Source organism: Scleropages formosus, chromosome 3 (genome assembly GCF_900964775.1).
Source record: "Scleropages formosus chromosome 3, fSclFor1.1, whole genome shotgun sequence".
Classification (NCBI taxonomy): Eukaryota; Metazoa; Chordata; class Actinopteri; order Osteoglossiformes; family Osteoglossidae; genus Scleropages; species Scleropages formosus.
In genome coordinates, this window is record NC_041808.1 from 29210481 (window position 1) to 29236140 (window position 25660).

The following is a 25660-nucleotide window of genomic DNA, read 5'->3' on the forward strand; positions in this document are numbered from 1 at the left end:
AGACGTACGGTGTATGGGCAAAGGGGCACGCAAGAGAAGAGGAAGAGACAGAAGGACGCAAAGGCAGACAAACACACAGGGGGAACAGGAACTACTGTCAAAGGGAAACATGGGCATGCTGGGTGTGACATTAAGACCAACAGTGTTACAGCATTTATTTATCCACTCTTTTCCTTTGAAAAAAAAATGTGAAAAACAAGCTGATTTCCTCAGAGCACAGAGTTTTTGTCAGGTTAAAAGACAGCTTTGCAGGAACAGAACACGTTATATACTAAAAGGTTAAATCAGTACACAAAATTCAAAATCCATGCATGATTAGGAGTACTGGGATGACAAGGGAGAACAGAATCACCAGCACAACACAGAGCAGAACTTAAAAAGAGAAAAAAAAAGGAAAACAATCGCTTCTACAGCCACTCATTTGACCAGGAAAAAATATAGGTTACTAAATGAAAGCTTGATCAGCATTTTAGGTTGAATATTTCAGTAAGAACCCTCCAAAGAAACATTCAGAAAACTTCATGCAACATTTTAACATAATTATCAGCGCTCTCCAAAGTGTAGTCATAATGTCCAATACAGTTGTCTGTTTCAAACACAATGTCCTGACAACATTTTCACCAAGAGGTTAAATAGTAACGCATGCAACCTGCAGACTTTAAAAAGCGGGAAAAAAGTAAAATCCAATCACCCAGCAACACTGTCACCACGGTAACAGCCCAGTGAGACTCATGCTCAAGAAAGCTATTGAAAGGAGGTTTTCATGCATGTATGTATACAATACTTTTGAAAGATCATAGCAATGTGGTAAAATGGCATTTTCAATGCTGACCCATGCAGAGTAAATTAAATTTGAGCGCTTGTACACCAGGGCACCATTCTAGGGCAAAGTCTTAACAGCCATCAGTCATTTCAAACATTGTTTACTGGCGATTCAGGTTCTTTATGAATCAGCAGCCTAATTTCTGCCTGTAAGCCACAGTGTTTCCACTGCTGCTAAAGACCAAATCAGAAGGGAAAATTTGCAGTGTGAAAATGTTGTCCATGATCACTATACTATATGGTGGACCACCAAAATATCCTCAGTGTTTAAATTTAGTCTTAACATTGCACCCTTTTACTCCATTAACTTTAACATAGCTGTGTTCTTTGGAGTTGTTGATTAAAATGCTATTTCAAAATACCGAGGACTGCTGAATGACTATGTAACATTGCTCTGAAAGAATGTTAAGCCCCTCCCACTGTAGTTGAAAAGACATACACTGAACAGCTGGTCTTTGTTCTTCACTGTCATAGCGTTAAAGAGCCATGTTAACCCAGGCAATGATAAGAGACAAATTTACACGGGAAACTCGTCATATTAACTCATGCAGGAACAGAACCATGCTCTGCTGAAGAAGTAAGGCTGATAACACAGGCAAGCAAGATCTGGTTCCCATTTTTATGCAGTAACATTTCTTAAACCATGCAAAAATAAATGAATAACCGAACAAAATCAAAGTTGATGGCCAGTCACAGGCAAAGGTAATCTTAAACCCTCGCCCCCCCCCCCCCCCAAAAAAAAAACTGTTTATGTGAACAACATCAATGCATTTTTGACATTTAAAGATTCATCCATGCTCTCTCAGAGTCCACAATGTGCATTCAGTACTCAGCACAGCTGAACCTGGTGCTGTTCACTGCTCAACGTGTGAAACACTGAAGAGTGAGTAAGTGGGCAGTCACAGTGGACAGCCGTGTCCATGCACACCCGTCGTCACACAGCACTGATGAAAAGGACAGCGTCACAGCTAATGAGCCCATGCAGAATTGCCATTTCCCGTGCAGCATTTCAACGCTGATGCCAAATGTGGGTAAAACTGCAGTGAATGCAAGCCAACAACGGCATGTGTCTAATATAAAGACGAACAGCTCAGCAAACGATGCATGCATCACGGTGCCAGAGCCAGGACCCTCCGTGAAACCCACGAAACAGCGTTACACGTGCACAAGCATCAAATCTGAGATCATATTGTTGTCAAGCAGGTATAGTAAAGTGGAAACGAGGAGGAAAACAGCACTGTGGGGAGACTTGGAGTTTGGGAATGCATGCATATTGCAAGGTTCCATTGGTTCCAAACGTTGTCGATTGAGTTTTTGAGGAAACAAAAAGGTGCACAAAATAAAGCAGAATGTACTTTTTACATCTATCGGTGCTCGAATAGTTTGCAATTTACCATGCTTCTCACCACCCTTTCCCTTCATGCCTTGCAGCTGAAGCCATTGCCAACAACAAAAATAAAGTAGGAGCAGTAAAACACAAACACTTTGAAAAGGAAGAGAAATGAAGTAAAACAGGGCATGCACCTTTTGAATGAATCACACCCTTCCAATGCACCTTGTGTCCATGTACAACAGCAGCTGGGCCAAAAATTAAGACAAACCAAAAACAGATACATAGACCAACTGGAACACAGGGAAAAGCAATTCCACTGCAAAATCTGTAAGGTGACGGACCAAAGGAGGAGTATACCAGCAAAATAAATGGGGAGTGAAGGGGGTGCAAATTACCTCAATTTTGCGCCCTTCCACCAGAGTGCCATGGAGCTTCTCCCTGGCCTTTTCTGCGTCAGCACTGGACTCGAAGGTCACAAAGCCAAAACCCTGTTAGATGCAAGGAGGAAGGGAAAGTGGTGGTGGGGGGGGGGGGGTGGTGATATGATAGCAGAGTGATTGGGAAAGTAAGAGATGGACAGACAGGAGTGAAGTATTAGAAACGGTTATAGGGTGTGAGAGAACACAAAAGGGAACAATGCAATGGCAGATTGGGACAGTATAAGAAGTGGACACGTTACAGGAAAGGGATGATAACACAAATGAAAAAGATGTTAAGGCAAAGAAAGCAAGAATTAAAACGTAATTAGCCTGGTCTTTGCTCATCATCATCTATCGCTACTTAAACTTCAGGTTTCCACTACTAGGCAAACTCTGACGTCCTTGTTAACAAAGCAACGTGAACATGATAAACATTCAGTCATATTACTGTGTCTTTCCCAGAGGTGTGTGAACACGGAAGTGCAGGAGTTTTGGCGGTGGAAAAGCAGTACCACAGATACTAATATTCACTGCCTAACAAGTAATAAGAAATACAAATCAACCAAGTCCTACCCATACACTCACCTTTGATCCCCTCTCATTAAAAATGATCTCAACATCGAGAATTTTGCCAAATTGCTGAAAAAGAAAAAACAAAACATTAAACAAAGCAAAGGCAAGAACATACAATACACCTGTGCGATGATGGGGTTGACTTCAGTGAAATCACACCATTAGGCAAATTCCGATACAAATGGCACTGCCTTTGTATAGAATGAAATACCCCCTGTGGAAGTAAAATGGATCTGTTGCAAGCAAAAGTACCAAGTTTGGGAAAAATGGTACATATTTTAGAAGCCGCTGTGGTGTTTTCTTTTGTTGTTGAATGGCAATCTGTTATATAAGGGATAAGCATATAGAAACACAGTAAAAAATGCTAAACACTATAAGACTGTAGGAAATGTTTATGTATTCACATAGCTCTATTACTACTATTCAGTTTTCAGTACATTTTCTAGGAGACCCCAGGTTGGCTGTTTTACCTCCAAAAAGTGTGGATGGAGCAGAGATTTCACAATTAGATGCCATTCCTGACGTTCACGTATATAATCAAATCAATGAAAATTGTTTGTAACTATGTAAAGGTAATTTTTCACGAGGTGTTGGTAACAACGCAGGGAAGCTACATGAGCAGTAAACTGAGCAATGAATGGGTTAACAGTGGTGTCACTAGGGTTGGTGTCACCCAGTGCAGTAACTCATGTTCTCACCCCCCCAACGGACCTCCTCCCATACCAGACCATACAGAATTCTTACTAATGTTTTTGTACTAATGGTGACATAAACAACTAGCAAATTTAAAATACACTTTTAAATTACAATATCATAGGTGCAGCTTAAATGTATTGACATTTAGTTTCATGTGGTTAAACTGAAAATTTGACCAGAAAACAATAGAATTCAAAACAAAAACGTTTAAGAACTACATCAAAATTATGTTTATTTTAATGTTACTGATATAGATTCACAAATACCAATTACCACAATATTGTAGCTAGAATATCAGAAAATTTGACAAAATCAGCAACTATAAAAGCAGCAGCGACGAAAACAACAGCGCGCGCAGACGAAACCACGTAATTCGAAGCGTCATCGTAATTGGGTAATAATGAGAGCTCTGAGCATGCGCATTGGAAGGCTCAAAAAGCCAATTAGCAGAGAGTTTCGGGCTTGTAGCTATATTGATACATGCAAACTGGGCTTACGAAACATGTTTTGTTGTTATAACTACAGGGCTACTTTTTTTAAAAAAAAAAAACAATAAATTTCCACTGAAAAACTGCACAAAAATTTTATAGACAGTCATTTTGGTGTCACCCCGTCTGATGGTGTCACCCGGCGCCGTTCGCACCCCCTGCCCCTCCCCAGTGATGCCACTGTGTGTTAAGAGTCAAATTCTGCAGGCAAAGTTTTGGCGTGCTTCAGCAGTTTTGACTCACGATATACACAGTACAAAAATGGGTCATGGATGATTTGAGAGCAACGTGGCAAGATAAAGGTCAGGTATGATGCTTTATATAAACCTGCGCTTTCTACAGTTCCTGTGCTGCTTATGAGGCGTCACCCCTCACACTACACTTTGCTCACACAGGATGGCAGTATTGCTACACTGAAGAATACAACCTGTGCTCAACATACCTTGTCTCATGTCCTGTCTTTTCCTTATATAACTCTATATAACATTTCTTCCCTTTCCCCCTTCAATGGTGAATTTCCCACTTTCTGAACTATGACTTTCTGGAAATAAAAAAAAAAATAATTCATTGCATGTCAGTCTCCAGAAGAACTGCTGGCCCTACGCTCCAGCCTACACATACACCTTACTCCTGGCTGAAGAAAGACAAACGGAAAAAAAAAAAAACTACTTCCAGATTTCCAGACTTACCCCAAACATCTGTCTGAGGTCAGGGTCCCTGAAGCGGAATGGGATATTTGAGACATGAAGTCTTTTTGGGGTGCCTTTGGCCTCAGACGGGTCACCCCCTCCTACCCCACCTCCAGTGCCCCCACATTGACCCACTCCTTCCACCAGAGTGGCACCATCTGCCTGTTATGAATACGAGAGCAATGGAGAAATACATGTTGGTAAATAATTCATGAGCTCAGCACCTGAGTGGGGAAATTTAAGGACCCAGGCAACTGCTGGTGGTGAAAACATTTACAATATTAAGGAAAAAAAAAAAAAGAATGAAAATACTCACTGGAGTGTTCAGATTGTTAGAGGCAGAAGTGGAGCTGTTTGTCCCAGTCTCTGAGGGACCCTGTCCTCCTGCCCCAAACAAGCTGCCTCCAAACTCCGTGCCCAACCCATTTTGAGGAGGGGGTGGCGGTGGGAAGGCAGAGAAGGGAGTGGGCAGCAGTCCTTCCTGACCCCCCGTAGACTCTTGTGAACCCTGTGGAAACCAAACGAGACAGAAGCAAAAATATGTCAGATGTGGTGACTGGCAAACGGCTCTATACGCTTCTTCAGAGGTAGATTATACAGCAGTGTATCTGACAGACAGTGGGGGGGGTAACAGCTATCAAATTTCACTCTCCCTCCTCCTCCCTCTATATCCCTCTGACAGCAAGTAGGTTCCAGTAAGTCTTGCATGAAATATTCACAACGAATGCATCTATAATTGAGCGGCTGAAAATTTGATACACCGCCCAGCGATGCACACGTGCGTGAGCATTCACTCCCTCGTGCAAAACCAGTACCGGTCTACACATTTACAAGAGTCTCTTTCAGGCTAATTTGTGGCAAACTTGCTTTTGATCAGAATGTGAAAGCCCGCTTTGGAAAAAAAAAATCCAGAAAACAACAAGAACAGTTAAAATCCTAACTCCTGGCAATATGTCATACAAAACACATCACTGTCATGAATGTTCTTCTCAATCATCCTGTTACGTTTGCACTCGCACCACAAAGTCTTAGCCTTCACGAAGACAAGAGCGCTTCGTCTGTTCCACCAGCATCGTGCGACTTATAAAAATAATTGAATTTGATTAAACATCAGGACCGGTCATGTGACAGCCCGTGACGTGGCACTGCGCCTTGCGTGTCACGATGCATTAGAATCCACTGTGACTCCATACCCTCTAAAGGTATATGAAGGCCATTCCACTGTGGACTGCAGGCTCTACAAGAATGACATCGACGCCAAACACGCTTCCATCAACGGACGAGGCGACTTTCAGGCTCCAGAGCTCTTTTAATTACCGACGGAATGGAGCCGCGTGGCACAGCACAGCAAACCAACAGCGCATTATCATTTCTGCGAGGGCAATGTCCATCACCGCAAAATACCGTTCACTCAGCATCTTTAAAAAAGCCAGCAGCCGCAAGAGCTAACCCCTTCAATTGCCTAAGCATTCATTTCATCAAAGCCTTCCCAAAAAGCGTTCTGAAATCAAATCCGGCAAGTATCAATTACAAAAATTCCACTTTAGCATGTCTGCCATAGAAGCTCAATCCGTTGGATCCCACTGATATTGAAGACATTAACCGACAACACCGGGGTCACATTTCACAATAAACAGGAACACACAGGCGAGTCTCTGTCTTTAAGAGCTTTTATTGACATTTTCCCAGCTCTCCAAAGCATCATTAAATAAACCACGCACAAGGAAAAAGGACATTCCTTCCATCCTGTTTATGCCATTTGCTACATCCATAATAACTGGGGGAGGGGGGGGGACACACACATTCCGAGCCATAAGTTCCCTGCAGTGTCTCCTCAAATTAACCAGTTCTCACTGTGACCATAATTCAGATGGCTGGGTCTGTGTGTGCAAAGTCATCCCTGGGTGTGCGTATGTGCGCGTATGCGCGGAGAGTGAAGGGTGCAGACAGTGCCTACTGACTCACAGGCACTAACATGGAGTGTGTCACAAGCACAGGCTGTGGGGTGGGGGGCAGGATAGGGAGAGATGAGGGGGGGGGGAGAGTCTCATTACTGTAAGTCCTTCCAGACCAGATGGCCTTTTAGTGGATGCTTTCGTGCACGCTTGGGGGGAAGGGAGGTGGGGAGAGACCGGCGCAAGGAGCGAGCCACTGAGGGGGGGTGCACACATCACATCTGCATTCCTGATGCACTAACAGAGGAATGGCACTGCCCTAAATGGCTCTTTGCACAGAGATGTGGGGGGATGGGGGCGCGCGAGGAAACTTTCAGTGGAAAACACTGCCTTTTTTTTTTTTTCCAAGCTGCTCCTTAAACTAGTGCTGGAATAAAAACCCTTCACAGGGCAACACTGCCGCGAAGCAGTTCTAAGCAGTAACGAGAGCAGTCGTGGCCCTTTTTTGTCCCCAACCGCTATTTCAGCTGCATCAGCCGTCGACAGGACAGTGAGACCTGGAGACGGCCGTTAAAAAGTTACGCGCTCGGAGCGCTTTACAACACGTGCTTACGTGTGAGCGAGTCCCCGCCCGGGCACACGCACGTGACTGCGAGCGCAGAAGCCGTGTGGCAGCTGTCATTCAACACCGCGAGTCACTACACTCCCGGTCTGTTAACCGGCAGGCATCAGGACCGCTGAGCCGCTACAGTGACCGCCGCTTTCCCGGCGTCAACGCAAAAGCCCAACCTACACCATCCCCGAGATCTTTAAACAGAGGCGTTTCAAAGAGTTACCTGAGATCTCATGTGTTTTTCCATACACCAAAAAGGGACGGAAGCGGGTTTGAGTGTCGGTAGAAACGCCCCGCTACTGCGCATCCGCCTTACTTTTCATGTTGTTCGTCTGCTCTTTACAGAAGCGACAGTCACAGACAGAGTTGCTTCTTGCAGCTACTAGCGATGCTTATGTTCTATTCGCTGAGGTAAACATATTTGACACGTTCGCTTTAATAAACTAACTAAATTAAAACATTCGAGTGGGGAATTTGGTCTCCTTTCTACTTTTTTTCCGCCGTGAAAAGCGTTCATTCCTTGTCTTTCTTGGGAATTGTCGCTGGAGGCTTCACGAATTCCAGCCGCAAGTTTCACCCTGCGCCCGGCCCCACCTGCGCCAATCAAAACCACCGCCACTTAAAAACGTGACCCCAGACTGTCAATCATCGCTCCTCAAAGTGTTGCTCTCCTCCTTTGCGGGGCGTCTCGCTCTGCCACGCCCATTGCTAACGTGAACCAATCAGAACGAGCAATAATACGCCCTCTCGCCCCTCTAGCAATGAAAAGCGCTTATTGGTCCGAAAGCTAAAAGCGCAGCAGGCAAAGCAACATATGGCCATCCTTAAAGACAAAGCAACGTGAACAGGTGGTAGCTAGTGGTTAGGGTTGCTGCATTTTAATATAAAGGGCGCAGGTTTGATCCCCACCTTTGGCTGTAGTACCCTTGAGCAAGGTACTTACTCTTGAATTGCTCCAGCAAAATTACTCAAATAATTACAGCCTTAATATTTTAAGGTGTTTTGGAGAAAACCGTCAGCAAATGAATAAATCAAGTAAGCAGTCAGCTGTATCCTTCAGCTGAAGTGAAACACTGTACTGGCCCTGTGTTTCTACTACATTTCAAAGAATTTTATTATTTCATTCTGTCAAATGACCCATACATTGCTTTATGGATTAAGAGTTATTTAATTGGTACACACTGCTATTTTAATTTACTGATAATGACAATATCTGACAATCAAATTAAATTCTATACCCATAGTTTTTTTCCCCTAGTAATTAATGGTTTTAAATCAATACAAAAATCTGATAATCAAACCAAATTTCGTAACAAAACCTGAAGTCTGTTGCCATTGTCAATACACTGTACTGGCCCGACGGGCTTATACAAGTTGAAACGCATACTAAGGAAACGCTGCACAGACAGTCACATTACATCACCTGAGATGCACATATTAAATATTCAGCAACGTGCCCACAACCCTAAACCGACAATATTTAACATCAAAATAGATTGCTGCATCCAGCACATCTAAAATGTATGGTTTCAGCACCCTGACCCTGGATGGACAAGACACGAGTCGAACATGTACAGAATTTACTCTTGCTCATTCCCGATGACCGCTTATCCAAAAGGAAGCTCATGGTGGTTCAGAACTTATCCCCAAAACACAAGACTCTAGGCTAGACAGGGGACACTCTGGATGAGATGGAAGTGCATTACAGATATACTAAATTCTTTTAGTCAGGGATCCAACAGCGCATGCTATTTAAAATGGCAGTCTGGCACATCTGCGGGAAAGTTATACGAAAAAGCCACTAGGACGATTTTGTCCGAGGGCTCAAATAACAGGTGTCACACATGCACTCAACAGACGTGTGAAATTGGTGATTTCAGGTCAGGATTAGCGCAAGCATACAAGGCAGTTAAGGGCCTCTCCCACCCCTTTAGGCAAACATTTGGGTGAGGCTCCTCAAATACTTCTCCGAAGAGCTGTTGGTGCGAGCCCGGAGTAATTTTAACAGCTCGGACACATGCGTGTGGTTTTTTTTTTTCTTTAAAAACGCACTCCGGTGCAGTGTTTTTGTGCACCAACGTATGGATTAGCTAACCGGCTAGATGCACGGTGGCACGCTCACTGAGTGACACCGGAAAAATATACTCCGTCTCTCTCTCTTTGTGCGACATCATACCCAGCAACCGCAAATCCACACAAGCTGTATGTCCAGATGAATGATAAGCATTTTATAACCGCTGCACCACTGCATTTTATAATGAGGTGGGGGATGGATAATGTCACCATTCTAAAATCCATTCACACTTCACACTATACCCCTCCCCCTACCTTCGCGAGAAACATTTGGATAACAGCTGCTGGAGCCTGAGGGAATATGCAGGAGGGAGAGGGAAACCACAGTCCCAGGTTGTACTATAATTTTATAAGAAAAAAAAAAGGATGTGTTCTATCTTAAAGAGAAAAGTCACACTGACTCATTCTACTTTAATGTAGACGTTATATAAAATGAAAGGCGGTAAATGCTGAGGCCTATACGTCAAGAGCTCCAGTACACGAGAATCCACAGTATATAACCGAGAGAGAGAAAAATTAGACAACTGTTTGCTGGCACCTGTTTCTTTCGTTCAGGAACGGGACTGAATAACAAAGACGGCTGCAGTGACAAAAAATTTAAACCCTACCTCCATCACTCCCTACTCCTAACCACGCATTATTCTGCGCTCTTGCAGAGCATATTTTCCGCTTATTATTTTTAAAAAGTTTATTTGGGCAAGTATGGCTAAATAACTGAACCAAAGCAGAAGGAAGAACGCTGCTGCTGCCTCATAAAAGCTGAACATATATCAACCTGGGGTTTGCATGCATCTACTTCACTAACACACACACACACACATATATTACATTGACATTACATTATATTATATCACATTGACAGCATTTGTTAATACAAATGGTAAATCCCATCCTCTGACAGTTTTATCACAAAATTTTGTGTGCATTGCTGGCAAAGACACACAGACGGAGAGATTATAAAATATCTATCAACACGCAGAACATTCAGTTTTTACATCCAATTACCACCTTCTTGTGAAGTGTCATTATTAAGTACATGTTTAAAACTTGGGTCTACAGTTAAAATCGCAGAACGGGCAAAAAAAAAAAAAAAAAAAACACATAAACCAAAGTGTCGCGTTAAAATAATACTTTTACGTGCCACGTATTTTACGTTACGAACCCGTATGTGTTCCAGCGTCGGTGGCTTGCACGTAAAACACATTGTCTCGATTGCATATGAACTCACCGGCAGCACCGCAGGGTAGTACACTCCCATCATTGTACAGCTGTGGAAAATGCCCAAGCTGGCCCTTGCCCCTTTCTCTCCTCCAGCCCGAGATTTCCTTTCTTCCGCCAAACGTGCCTTTTAGCGAACAAAGCTAAATCCCGTCACCCCTCACTTTGGTGAAGCTCCAGCTGTCCCCTTCTTTTCGGTGTTCCCGCAACCCCCCCTTCCCCCACCTCAAACTCCCTGTCCCTGACACGCTCTCCTCTTGCTTCCCTACCTTATGTTCTGTAGCCCTTGTATGATTCTTCCTGCCTTCCTGACAGCGAGGATCTCTTGTCCCCTCCTCCCTTTCTCTCCCTCTCTCTCTCTCTCGCTCTCTTTCTGTCTGTCTCGCATAACCTGTCCTTGCTCGCTCGCTCGCTCGCTCGCTATGTCATGTTACGTCCCATCCCATCCCGCCTTCGGAACCAGTCCCCTCCCTTCCCTCTGACAGCTGGCTGAGTGAACGCACACCATACATGCTCGGGGAGAGAAGATGCTTAGCTCTGCGCCGTAACACAACCCCCACTGCATTGCAGGGCTTTGATCATTTATTTATTCGCCCAACGACAGTTAGTCAGCTAAGCGTTGGGAGAGCACCCCCCCTCACCCCCGTCTTCACGCACGGGGTGAGGACTGAGATTCGACAGACTTTCCTACCTGTCCAGCGGCTGCCCTTGCAAAATTTCGTTGTCAAATAACTACACGGAACTCAGTGTCACCCTCATATTTACTAAAGCAGCATGCTTCACATTTCCTTTTAGTTCTCTTGTTTTCCTTTCATTTAAAAAAATAAAAGAGCTACCGGAGAAGCAAAGTACAAAGACGAAGAGGGGGAGTTGGTGAGTAACAGCAGTGGGACGAGGAGAGAAACCGGAGGATCCGGGGAAGGAGGGAGAATGTGGATGTGAGCGGCAGATAAACGGAGAAGAGATAACGGGATAAAGGGATAGAAAGTGGAAAAAAAAGCGAGGGATGACAGGATTAGGGTGTAAGTGAGGAGGATGAGAGGATGAATAGCGGATGATCTGAGGATTAACCACACAGACTGAACAGGCAGATAAACAGACATGCACAACATATGCACAAACTTATCTCCTGCATGCACACACACACACACACACACACACACACACACACACATACACATATACAGATGAACAGCCATGTCCTGAAAAGCCACTGAGACAGGCAGACAGATGGGAAATACAATGGATGGACAGGCAGCCCTTAATTTGGTGAATTATGTTGACTAGCACATGGCGAGTGCAGTATTTACACACACTGCAATAGATCACCTGTGCAAGGAATGTGTAAACAGCCGTGTGCACATTACCAGAGGGGAAGTCGCAGCGGGAAATGTACACAGATATCAAATGAGCACATTTCTCACACACACACACACACATGGATGTACATAATCAAACTACAACTGGTACATGATAGTAGCTGACAGGGAAAAGGGGTTGAATCTTGCCTCCGGAGTGGGGGCGGTTGTGTGTGTGCGGGGGGGCGCAGAAGCCTAGCAGGCAGGCATCATGTGCGCAACTCGACGCTGGGCAGCCATTCAGCACATTGGAGGAGGCAGACCCGCACAGATAGGTGTTTATATGCCACACATAAACACTGACTCACACTCATGGACTCACAGTTTAAACCCAGCACGACGTACAGTGAAACTTGAGCAAAATAAACCTCAGCAAACTCCTCTCCCGGTGACAGATTATTTTATCGAAATGGCATCCTTCGGAGCTAAACTCGTGAGAATTTCGCGAAAACTTTCCTCGTATCACAATTTTCGCCCAGCTTCAGGGTGCAGAGGCATTGCTGAACAATTCAAAATTTAAAAAAGAAAAAAAAAAAAGGACTAAAATTAGATGCCTCTTTCCACACTTGTTCTATTTAATTTATGCCTTCCCTTGATCTCTCAGTCTGTAATCAGGAGATGGTTTATAAAAGATAACAAGGCATCTCTAACGGAATTGTGGCTCCCTCCCTTAGTGCCAACTGCCTAAAACCCAACACCGCCCCCGTGTGGCACAGCTGTGTAGCTGCAACACTTCTGCTCCGCATTCCTTGCGCACAGAGGACAAACTCTGGGGATCAGTGGGCTGTGGAGCAGCAGCACTCAGTAAGTATGACTGTACAATCTAAACACGTGGGAACACAAACATCGTGTGACACAAGCACGCCGATAAGAGCTCTGCCCTACCTGGCTGTGATTGGGGTATCCATGGAAACCGGGGGCCAAGGGGTCATTGTTCTACAAAGAAAGGCATGACAGAATCAAGAATGAGACAACACGACCCGTGAGCATTTCGCAACAGACCGCGCATTCATATTTCTCGAAACGTAGCCGCGTTAAAAAAACAAAAATATTAAGGGGGGAATGGTAACGACGGCGTAAACGTTTTTTTCTTCCGTGCTGAGACGATGGGAAGCACCACACGCAGACAAGACACACTATCAAAACGTATAGCATGAGTCAACGGTCAACCGTCGTTCTTTGACCCCTGAAGCATTCTTCTGAATCCATCAGCCAAGGTGAATCATTCGGTGTCTCGTTGCCGTACGTAGCCGCCACATCTGCTTGCCCTTTTTTGTCTCCTTTGGTTGGCTGCTGACGCACCGATAAACACGTGCACTTTCTGACAAATGACCTGGAATCCAGAGCTGCTGCCAACTGTGCTGTAATTATTTTAATTTCATTATTTCGGGCCCTCTTTCTTTATGCTTGATTATTTTCCGAACCAGCGGAGCCACTGTACAATTGCCCCAGAGAGAGAGAGAGAGAGAGAGAGAAAGAGAGAGAGAGAGAGACGACAACACGGTGAAATTTCCAAGAGTAGAGCTGCCCTCTTCAGCAGCTAATGAACCTAATTAGAGAGAAGTGGAACGTCTACTGAGATTCTGGCTTCCCCCCCATAGAGAGAGACAGGGCGGGAGTGTGCAGGACATTAAGTGAGCACATCTCTCTCTCACACACTGCAGCATCCGCCACCCTTTAAGAGAAAAAGAAACACGGCCTGTGCGGCTTTCCAAAAGGGCCCGCAGCACTTTCGCATTCCGTGGGCCCGGAATCGAGGGGCACGTGATCAGAGCCCTTATCGGAGCGCTGCTAAGTGCAGCTAGCTGCTCGGCAAACAGCTCGAACCTCCTGCTCCCTCCCTTTTCCGCAGGGAGTTACTTTGCTTGTTCCTGTCATTTTTTCCAACCAATAGGAGAAGAGAAAAAAGGAAGGCTACCATGGCGACAGCGGGAGAGAAAGCGCCGTGCAGGCTCCGTAAAGCGGCTGTATTGCACATCACCAGCAGACTGCCGCTGAGACGAGTACTGGTGGGAAGGAGAAATTGAGAGGTTCGCCCCGGACACGTACACAAAAGGCACTGGGCGCTAAAACTCGGACAGACAGAGAGGGAGGGAGAATGGGAGAATGGGAGAATGGGAGGTGGTGCGACAGATGCAGAGGGAGGGGAAAGACAGAGGAAGGAAGAAGGATTGAGGTCATTCCACACGAGGGAAAACGAAGTGTAACACTAAAGGTGGAAAGAAAGGGTGTCTGGGACAGAAAAGAACTCTTAGCCCTTTAGGGTGACTTTGGAACGAGAGGGGAACGAGTGGAGCGTAACTGTCCCCTCGGCTCTTCTCGGTGACATTTTGGCCTGCCCCGCGCACACAGCAATCTCTTTGTCCGCCCGCCACACTTCCTGTTTCATCTGGAACCAATTTCCCCCTCGTGCCTCGTCCCTGGGGGAACGCTCCTCGGCACGCAGCCTGGAGAGAGGGAGTGCAAAGTGGCCACGGGATCACTTTTTTCCATCACAGAATGTCCCTACCGACAATCGGCTCCCAGACTTGGTCAAACTCCCCAGCGAAAACTACAAACATGACAGGTTAGCTGTTCTGAGGGTAAAACCATGAACTTCCTCAAACGCGGAAAAACAAAAGCTTTAAACTGTGGACTCTAGAGCCCTTCAGGCTGGAACGGGGCACATGAATTTCTGCCAGGGCATTAATGATAAATAAGGGAGCCCATGGAAGAAATATGCTCTACAGAAGAGCTCTAAGAGCTGCCACATGGGAGGCCAAAGTTACTTTCCACCGCTTGCGTTGCTGCTTATGTCTGCAGCAAGAAGGAACGGCAGAAAGCATATTTTTATATTACTGATGAAGCAAGATGGAAGGGGAGGAATGAGAAGGGGAGCAGGTTTTCGTAACATCTGGAATCAATCTGTCGGTAGAAGACGAGGGGAGGGAGACAGAATGGGTGAAAGGGGTGGAGAGATGCAGGAAAGGACAGAAAAGCAGTGCAAGGAAAGCAAAGTGAATAAGGAGGCGGTAAGAGGGTAACCAAGAGCAGAGAAAGAAAACTGAGAGGCTGTAAGAGAAACAAGCAAGGGAACAGTAAATGAGTAAAAAATGAGTTATACAAAAGGAATGTTGTGTGCCTAAATTTCATTAGGGGGCAGAGGAAAATAAGGACCCAGATAGGAAACAGATTCGGACCTCCTTTGCCAGACCCTGGCACCACCCTGGCACCACCAGTGCTCACAGGTACTGTATACGGCGACTGAAAGGTCACTCTCTCTTCTCAATGCACGTTTGGAACATCAGATGAACATCATTTCAAATCCACAAAGCCTTCTTTCCTGTCGGTGCCTTTTAGTTCTTTAAAGTGCTTATCCAGAAGTCATCGTGGATTTGAGATATATTACACTATTGATTCAAATTAGCCTCATAGCAGAGAAAAAAATGGCCTGGGAGGAGTTGAACATGCTGTGCTGACAGGTAGCACCCGTCGGTGAGCAAAAATTTTGCTAAACGTAATGGGAATTAAAGAATAAGAGAGAAAAAAAGGGAAGAACTAAATTACATGATTTTAACAGACCTTGGTTGGAGGGTGGGAGTGAGGGGTGGGGGTTCATAAGTGAACACAGGCACAGGAGACAAGTGAAGAGCGCAGAAAGCGCATCCAAGAAATACATTCCGTAAGCATGACGAAGGCGACGTTGGAACTCTAAAATGCGGCAGAAGTAACAACAAACAGAGCATAAAGATGGTAATAACAGGCAGGGATTGTGAAAATCACGAAGGTTACATACATTACGATTAGTACGTAATCTAACAGGTACCTGGTTAATGGGCCAGGCATTTCGTAACACCTGCCATGCTTTTACTCCAGCGCTTATCAACGGGGTCAAGGGTGCCATGGCTGCACTTATGCTCAAAGTTCAGTAACAATCATTAAACAGAAAACAAAGAGCAGGTTGAAAGACTGCAAGACGATCTAAAAAAAAAAATAAAAAGAAAAGCTTAATCGGGCAAAATGGAAAGGAAAGCACAGTGAGTGCAAGATGCTGAATCTTAATAATACAGTGATGTCCAGCCAATTCAAGCTCCATATGTAGGGTGTAATAAAGCCCAGGCTCTCACTCCTTCCCTGTCAGAGATCAATCTGGTTAATGCCTGCCCCTAAATGAGCTTTGATCTTGTTAGTGTAACACAAAGCCTCTTTGCTGCCAATGATAGGAAAAATCGGCTCTGGAGGAGAGAGAGAGAGCGGGCGAGCGAGGGAGGGGGTAGGGAATAAAGTAAATAATGTATCCACTGGACTGCACTGCTCACTGGAGTGCATCAATACTGTACAGAGAGGGGGGAGACAGATGGAACACGGGAGCAGAGAATCTCATTGGCAAAAACAGGGTCTGCTGAGTAGGAGTCAATTAGCAATTTGGAAATTAGCCTGAGGGGTAGGATTAACAGGGGGAGGCGCAAAGAGCAATGTGTGTGTGTGGAGGGGGTAAACAATACTAAGAAAAACTGATTTTTTCAACATCGCATTTTATACGTTCATATAAAAGTTGTATGATTATGTCTGGAAGCGTATCTGGAACGTTCCGCATAACTCTGCACTATTGAAATTTACGGCAACAGAATCTATTAGCCGATACCTTGATCTTACCTTTTTTATTTCAAGGTACACATGTATTCTGTCGCCCACATTTTAGTCCTTCCCATCTGGATCCATCTGCCACTTACATTTGGTTCACATTCAGTCTCACAGGTTCCACCTCCACCACACACACACACACACACACACACACACAGAGCTAAACCTGGATCTACTCCTCCTCCTGATCTTCATCCCCATCACCATCATCATTATCCTAACACTACCGATACGCATCTTTCTGCCGTTGCCGAACTGCATACCCTTACATGTTGCATGCGGAGTCCCCTTTTTCATTCTTGCTGCCAGAAACAGGAACATGCTAATACTACACTAATCCAATCTCCTGTGCAAATAGAACAAATAGACACATTTGGATGGAAACGGAAACCGATACACAAATAACGACTTGCAGATTCACCGCTTGCAAAAAATCCGCCGCACCACGTTAATCCCATATATAGTGGCTTCGAAAACTAAGCATTTACAGGCCTTTTATGGTCATCACGCCGCGTTCGACTACCGAGTTCAAATTTTCCTCACTGGCCTTTTACTTCCATAAAGAATCGTTTGAAAGAGCGAGAGAAAAACGTGTACAGCTGATGGCGGCCGCGAGGGCACGTTTGGGGCGGACGCCCTGAGGGTCAGCGTGTGTGGCTCTGCTGAAGGTCCAGGGCCCAGCGGTGTGGTGACGTGCTGCAGGAGCTCGGGGGGGGGGGGGACACACAGCTCAGCAGGGTCCTGTCGGGGGTCTTGGAGGCTCTCCCCAAAAGCCTCACCCTGGGATTACTTCTTTGTTTCTCCTGTAGAGACCCCTCCCCCCTTAGTGTTTACCCCCCCCCATCCCTGCCTTCTTTCACCTTGATTAAAAATGAAGAAAAAAATCTGACAGGAATTATACACAGTTGCACTTGGTACTGATAATACAGTCCTCATTCAAAACCTGGAGTTTTTTATTAATTAACAATTATTAAGTTACTGTTAAGTAAAACCCAGCCCACTTGACTTGTTTTTAAAAGCCTTTTGTTTGAGACGGGTTCAAATCGGCTGCCGTCCTCATTGTGTGCTCAGAATCGGGCTAATTTTACACGTTGTGCTCGCCGTGTGAACCAAGTAACGAACGGACGAACGGAACGCAAGCGGCGCGAGACAATGACTGAGGCCCCCGGCTCGTTCCGCGCGCGCTCTATCGCATTACCTTTGTCTCCCCCGGGTAACTGTTACAAGCCCGCAGTTCGCACCCATGTGCACGAAAACATGGACACGTTGGGAAGGGAGGGAGGGGGGGGCGGTGGTCTCGATCATCACGTTCCTACAGCCGCCTCTGCCTCTACTGCTGCGAGTCCATTTCTCACATTTCTACCATTTTCTGCTCGGGGGGATAAGATTCCACACTCGCCACCATATATAACGAATGCTTCTTCAGAACCTAGAACAAACAAAGCTGTGGACATCCGTGCGATGCGTTGACATTTCTGCGGCAGGACACATGATTTTTAAGCCACCACGAGCGACCCACCTAGGGAAACACACAGTGACTGAGTGTATAATTTAGTGTGCGGGCCCGCGGAACACAGCCAGGGCATATTCGTCGACTCCCCTGCCTGCCCTGCCTGCGGTGTTTCCTCTCGCTCTGACTGCGGCGAACGGAAGCCAGGCAGCTGGCAGCGCTCACCTGTACCACCATGTCGCCCCCGGCGCCCTCCATCCGCGGTCTCTTGCACTCGGCTCCGGCCAGCTCGCTGAGGGACGTGGCGGCCGCCTGTCCGTCGGGCTCCGGGTCTCCTCTTTTCATGCCCCGAACTGCGGCCGAACCGCCGCCGGCCGGGTTCGCGTGCGCGCCGCCGGCACCGTCCATGTCCCTGTCCCGGTCCATCATTCCCCGGGACACGGGCAACATGATCGAGGCGACGTCGGTCGACATTAACATTGAACGACACCGTCCTCCTTATACGCACACGGTCTGCCCTCCCCTCGGCGAAGAAATTCCCTGTTCTTTAATGAACGGGGAAATGCCGTCGACTCCCGAAAAAAAAAGCCTCCTTCTCACGCGCTCACAATGAATTGTGGTTTCTGCTCGACAACATGAAGCCCGCGCTGCGGTGCCTTAAGGACGACAACAAACAAGCGAGAGGCTCCGATGTGATGTGCGATGTATTGATCTGTAGTGTGTATGTGTGTATGTGTGTGTATGTGTGTGAGAGAGGGAGAAATAAACAGTCATGTGTTCTGCAGCAACCCCGAAATACCTACAGAAAAGAATTACGCGCAATAATACTGCTGAGCGGCCAGTGTAACCCGCACTGCAATTTGATCTTAGGCCTGTTATTTTTAATTAGCTACACAGGGCCTTCTGGCAATTAACACAAGCGCTCGATGAAACGGACGCATTGAAAATGCATCGATCGCACAGACTGATGCCCATGTAGCTTTTTTTTTTTTTTTTTTTTTTTTTAAAAAAAATAGCTACAATAAAATCATTTGTGCCTGAAAACGAACAGACCCCAAAAATGTATCATTTACATCATTGGCGACAGCATTTTTTTCTCTCCGTGATTAAATCTGATTTTATAGAATGAGATTATTTTCCTAAATCAGGACAAGAAGAAAACATAGCCGCTCAAAACGAATAAAGACCCGAACGACGGACAGCCCCCCTAATACGATGTTCAGGAACCACGGAACTGGACCGATGTTCCAAAAACACAAGACAAATCCGCACCGCTACCTCGGATAACACGATTCCTGCCTCGGGTCCGGTCCCCTCAGTGACACAGCCCGCTAACTCGATGTGATCAGTGCTGTTTTTTGTTCTTCTTCTTGTTGCCGTCCTCTAAAAATCCTTGTTGTCTCGGTCTTATTCCTTTCTTCTCTCGATGGGAAAGCTCTCGCAGCTCTTCCACAACCATTCGGTTTTTATTCACCCTCTTCTTCCTTCCTTCCTTCCTTCCTTCCTCCCTTCCTTCCGTCCTTTTCTGTTTTGTTTTTTTTTTTTTTCTGCCCTTCTTTCTTTCCTTCCCAGCCGTTCCTTTTGCTCTGGCTGCCGAGGAACTCGATTTCCTCTCCGTCGTGTCTCAATCCCCTCCTTCTTTTCCCACTTGGTTGTCCGCTCCTCCGTCCTGTTTCCCCTCCTCCTCCTCCCCCTCCTCCTCCTCCTCCTCAACACACGGGCAGAATTTTCTCTTTAATTCCACGCAGCTCAACACCGGAACATGTAAACCCTGTTTGATACAATGATAAAGTATTTATCACTTCGACGTGGGACGTCCTTAACGGACGGATCTCTCCGAGTTGCGTTTTCCGTCTTGTTAAAAATGCATCACAGATGTTTTGTTGGGAATTGTGCGCCCCCTTCCTTTTTCCACGCTCCGAGTCTTTGGACACACGCACATTTGAACCTGGATCCTTCTCCCATTCCATATTTACACCCCCCATAATAAAACACTTAATATTACGCTCACAGCACAGATAGATAGGCGATTATTAGTCCCAGCAGAGGAGGATGGGGACGCAACCCACAGTGAAGAGGTGTGTCGATTGAGTACATTTTACACCGTCCAATTGGATCAGCAGGAGTTCATACAAAAGAAGTCCCACCGCGCGCGCCACACAAGCGCGCACAACGCTTAACAGCGACTTAAAGGAAACGGTAGTCAGTCGTAGCCGCTCTGTGATTTGCTCGTTACTGCCGTTTGTGCGCGCGCGACACCTAGTGGACACGAGTAGTAATGTCGAATGGAAAATGCTGGCGGGGCATCAAGGCTCCAGTATGAACTGGAAAGAGGCGTCATGTGGTGACGATGTATAGTACGGTATTCCCATGAGAAGTAATACTAACTGAAGTTAATGTCAATGTGAGTCGCAAATATCTCCCGTCTAGTGCTGAATTTTGTTTGTCATTCGGTACCCAGAAGCCGTTTACAATTTAAATCAAAATTGTGAGTGAATGATGCAACAACGAATCGATGCCTAGCCAACTCATTCTTTAAACAAAAAGTTCAGTACTGTACTGTAAAAGATGTGCACCAACACAATATTTTCTTTAAAAACCTACTTTGAATGCATAACACGTCCAATCTAAACCATTTCAGTTAACACTTGTCCTGAGCAGGGTCGTGGTCATGATACGGAGCCTGTGTAGGACGCGCAAGACAGACCCACCTTTATAATAATAAAAATAAAAGAAAAATGTACTAATACTTTTTTAAATTTCTGTACATTTCTATCTAAATGCATGCCTTGGCTCAATCATCTTAAAACAAGACATGGTCACGATAAAGGAGCAATGTATCTGTGAAACAATTTATAGCAAGGGAGCTTATACTGGGGAATACTCTATTTTTACTGTGATCAAGTGAATCAGGATAGATGAGGTAGACCTATCTGGCCAAAAAGCCTATATAAAATGAAACAGGGATTATGTATTTACCGAAACAAGGTAAAATGAAATGTAAATGCATCTCTTATATCAGATTATTAACCTTGCAGAAACAATATCCAAAATCTATATACTGTACATAAATTAGTTGGAATGGCAAGTTATAACAACAAGTATAAATTATGTATTTTATATGACTATTTATTTTCCTATTTTAGTTCAAAATCACTGTTTCTGTACATGAAAGTACACACACACACTCTGAAACCACTTGTCCCAAGCGTGGTTGCAGCAAGCCAGAGCCTAACCTGGCAACACAGGGCATATGGCTGAAGGGGGAGGGGACACACCCAGGACGGGATGCCAGTCCATCACAGGGCACCCCAAGCAGGACTCGAACCCCAGACCCACTAGAGAGCAGGATCTGGTCAAACCCACTGCACCACCATGTCCCCTCTACATGAAAGTAAAATCCTTAAAAAAAAAATCTTATGAGACTACACTGTAAAAAAAAAGTTGAGGCAACTTAAAATAATAACCCAGCCTATTACAAGCACTTTTTTGAGTTATCTCAACAAATTGGGACTGAAGTCCACCCAACTCAAAAGATTACGTTAAAATCAAGTTCTCACAACATAAATAGTTATGTTTACCTAATGAATCACAGAACAAAATTTTTCTTGTTGGCTGAACATAAATAAACTAGATGGATTCATTAATTATTATTTAAATAGTCTAAATAAAAGGCAAACCATAACACTGGTCAAATAGCTTTTATTTAAACAGTTTGTGTCCAGTGTCACAACAATGACGTTACTGGTACCAAGTCTTGCATTTTAACTCATGTAACTTGCATGTTACACTGAACTCGATACATGTTACCCATGCATGTTAAACAACTCCACAAAAAGTGTTAATTATATGAAGTAACAAAACCATATGTGACATTAGCTGTCTTGTGGACCTCTGGGTCAGAATTTGAAAATGTGCAGTATTTGCACTGAATTTCCCCCTGTTCAATATTTTAGATAGATAGATAGATAGATAGATAGATAGATAGATAGATAGATAGATAGATAGATATACTTTATTGATCCCACAAGGGAAATTATGTTACAGCAGCAGAACACAAGTCACATAAATACTTGCAATATATATATATATATAAAAAAAAACATATAAAACAAGTGGAAAAATACAAGATAAAAATATATGTACAATTATATATACAGTTGGAAGAATAAAAGAATAAAAAGTATATTAAATAAATAAACTAAAACATTTTTCCTCCTTCAGTGCACTGCTTATTTGTAAAAACATCCTCTTTTCATCATGTTCCCCTATTTTTATACAGATATTTAGACTAGCTCATTTAGTTTTAAAGAAGTGGCAGTAAGACCATCTGGATGTCCAGGGCCAGAAAACAGTATATTCAGTTCAATTCAATTTATTTTTATAGAGCGCTTTTCTCACGCAGTGACAGAGCACTTTAACACAGGCATAAGGCAAGAAAAACAAATACATCAGATAAGAAACAAAGAAGACAGTTGACTATTATCATAATATAGTACTTTTATAGAGCTACAAGTAAGCCTACTGGCCACAGAGAAAAGGAACAAAAACTCCCAACTGAAAATCGAGGGAGAAAAAACCTCTAGGGGTCCAGTATTGAACCAGTTTACTGTGTCTGACTCCAGTACAGGACCAGTTTACCGTGTGTGACTCCAGTACAGAACCAGGTATAGAACCAGTTGAGGTAACGGACTGCATTTGAGTCAGATGGACTTAGTTGTTTACATTAAAATTGTATGTAAACAAAACTAAAAGTAAGAAAGTTAAGAGAAAGAAGGTGGATTCAGAGCCTCAAGCTGAGCAGGGGGCTGGAAAAGGGTTTGATTGAAACTACAGGCCCAAGGGCAGCGCGTAGTAATAATGATATTGTTGCTGTATGGTAGCTTGAATCCCCAGCTCAGTATGGTACATCTCGTCCATCATGGCAGTTGGTCTTCATCTTCAGTCAGCATAAGATTCGTCCATCACCACCGGCCGGCCTCCTCAAGTCTTATGTAGCGAGAGAATGCTCAACAAGAAGAAAGAACCGAGTTAGCAATGTGTTAGTAATTTGTAACTTAAACAAGTCAATTTCATATGCATTGGTAAAAACAAACACAGCCAAGAGAAATTACATTTCGAGGTGGAATGCCTGAGTGAACATGTAAGTCTTTAGTCTGGATTTGAAGACAGAGACAGACGGGACATTTCTGACAGTAACTGATAGACTATTCCACAGTTTCGGTGCTCTATGACTAAAGGCACGACCTTCTACTGAGGTCTTATTGATCACAGGTACTTTAAGGTAACCTGCATCCAATGAACGAAGATATCGTCCTGGGATAAGAATCCAATATATTGTATATTGGCCATTCTGTCGACACATATGAGCAAATGGTCTCATGTAATACTCATTACATTATTCAACATGATTTTTTCCATTATTCAAATGATTGAAATTAAAGCCTTTTTCCATTTGTCCCACAGACAAGCTTCTCTCAAAAGTTGAAGTAACATGCGCAAATCTCATTTAGTTTTAATAAATGGCGGTAAGACCGTCTGGATGGCCAGGGCCAGAATACAATAAATGTCTAATTTAATACTTATTACATTATTCACACAATTTTTCAATTAATCAAGCTATTAAAATTAAAGCATTTTTCCTGTTTGTCTCATAGACAAGCTTCTCTCTAACATGCGCAATGCACCAAAAAGTGTGCGAAATCAGTAACACTATTAAATTAGACAATCAGCTTGGGAAGAGCACAACATACATTATATGACAAATAACATATAGTTGTTTAAAAAATGATTGATACATATCTGTTATTCTGCAGAAAACGCTGGATTGATTAGGCACAAAACCGCTCCTTCACATGAACATCAGTTCATAGAAAACTTCCAAGTAGTTAAAGTCTCAAACTGCGCATGTGCTCAAGATTCAAACTGTGTGAAACATGAAGGTTCTAGGCAAAAGAAAAATTATTTAATGAGATCAACAAAACAAAACCCCCTCCGTGAACCGCCACCTTACCATGGTGGAGGGGTTTGAGTGCCTGAATGAGTCCAGGAGCTATGTTGTCTGGGGCTATATGCCCCTGGTAGAGTCTCCCATGGCAGACATGTCCTGGATGACAGACGAGACAAAGCGCGGTTCAAAAACCCCTTATGAAGAAAAAATCAAGGCTTTCGTTTACCCCGGGGCCCCACCCTGGAGCCAGGCCTGGGGGGGGGGGGCTCGCATGTGAGCGCCTGGTGGCCAGGTCTATGCCCATGGGGCCTGGCCGGGCTCAGCCCGAAGCCATGACGTGGAGCTGCTCTTCGGTGGGCTCATCACCTGCCGGAGAGGCCGTAAGGGGCCGGTGCATTGTGATTTGGGCGGTGGTCGGGGCCGAGTGCCCGGCCGACCCAAACCTCGGGCGCCAACTCTGGTTTTTGGGACTTGGAATGTCACCTCACTGGCGGGGAAGGAGCCTGAGCTGGTGCGGGAAGTTGAGAGATACCGTCTAGATATAGTCGGGCTCACTTCCACTCACAGCTTGGGTTCTGGAACCACTCTTCTTGACCAAGGGTGGACTCTCCACTATTCTGGCGTTGCCCAGGGTGAGAGGCGATGGGCGGGTATGGGCTTATTAATAGCCCCCCAGTTCAACTGTCATGTGTTGGAGTCTACCCTGGTGAACGAGAGGGTCGTCTCCCTGCGCCTTCAGGTCAGGGAACGGTCTCTCACTGTCGTTTGTGCTTATGCGCCTAGCGGCAGTGTAGAGTACCCGGCCTTTTTAGAGTCCCTGGGGGGCGTGCTGGAAAGCGCTCCCACTGGGGACTCTGTCGTTCTACTGGGGGACTTTAACGCCCACATGGGTAGCGACAGTGATACCTGGAGGGGCGTGATTGGGAGGAACGGCCTCCCTGATCTGAACCCGAGGGGTGAGTTGTTATTGGATTTCTGTGCTAGTCGCGGTTTATCCATAACGAACACCATGTTCATGCATAAGGGTGTCCATCAGTGCACTTGGCACCAGGACACCCTAGGTCGGAGGTCGATGATCGACTTTGTAGTCGTTTCTTCTGACCTTCGGCCATATGTCTTGGACACTCGGGTGAAGAGAGGGGCTGAGCTGTCAACTGATCACCACCTGGTGGTGAGTTGGATTCGATGGCGGGGGAAAAAGCTGGACAGACCTGGCAGGCCCAAACGCATAGTGAGGGTCTGTTGGGAACGTTTGGCGGAGGCCCCTGTCAGAGAGGTCTTCAACTCCCACCTCCGACAGAGCTTCAACCAGGTCCCGAGGGAGGTGGGGGACATCGAGTCTGAATGGACTATGTTCCGCGCCTCCATTGTCAGGGCGGCGGTTCGGAGCTGCGGCCATAAGGTCTCCGGCGCCTGTCGCGGCAGCAATCCCTGAACACGGTGGTGGACACCGGAAGTAA

At 45.2% G+C, this 25660-nt stretch overlaps 1 protein-coding gene across 7 annotated transcripts in view; it reads right to left on the reverse strand.

The window, feature by feature from the left end:
* Positions 1-20369, reverse strand: part of LOC108926034 (RNA binding protein fox-1 homolog 2-like) — a 31904-nt gene extending 11535 nt beyond the window's left edge. For 2 of the 7 annotated variants that reach the window (XM_029250428.1, XM_029250427.1), the window contains exons 1-6: positions 18476-20367; positions 13063-13113; positions 5337-5528; positions 5021-5182; positions 3160-3213; positions 2551-2643 (exon numbers count right to left, since the gene is read on the reverse strand). In XM_029250428.1, coding sequence (XP_029106261.1) covers positions 2551-2643; positions 3160-3213; positions 5021-5182; positions 5337-5528; positions 13063-13113; positions 18476-18730 — 807 coding nt within the window. In that variant the 5' untranslated portion in view covers positions 18731-20367. Of the gene's footprint in view, positions 1-2550; positions 2644-3159; positions 3214-5020; positions 5183-5336; positions 5529-10829; positions 11179-13062; positions 13114-18475 lie in introns of those variants that run through there. The other 5 variants (XR_003797552.1, XM_018738463.2, XM_029250430.1 and 2 more) reach the window with 5 other exon arrangements.
* Between the last annotated feature and the right edge of the window lie 5291 nt (positions 20370-25660).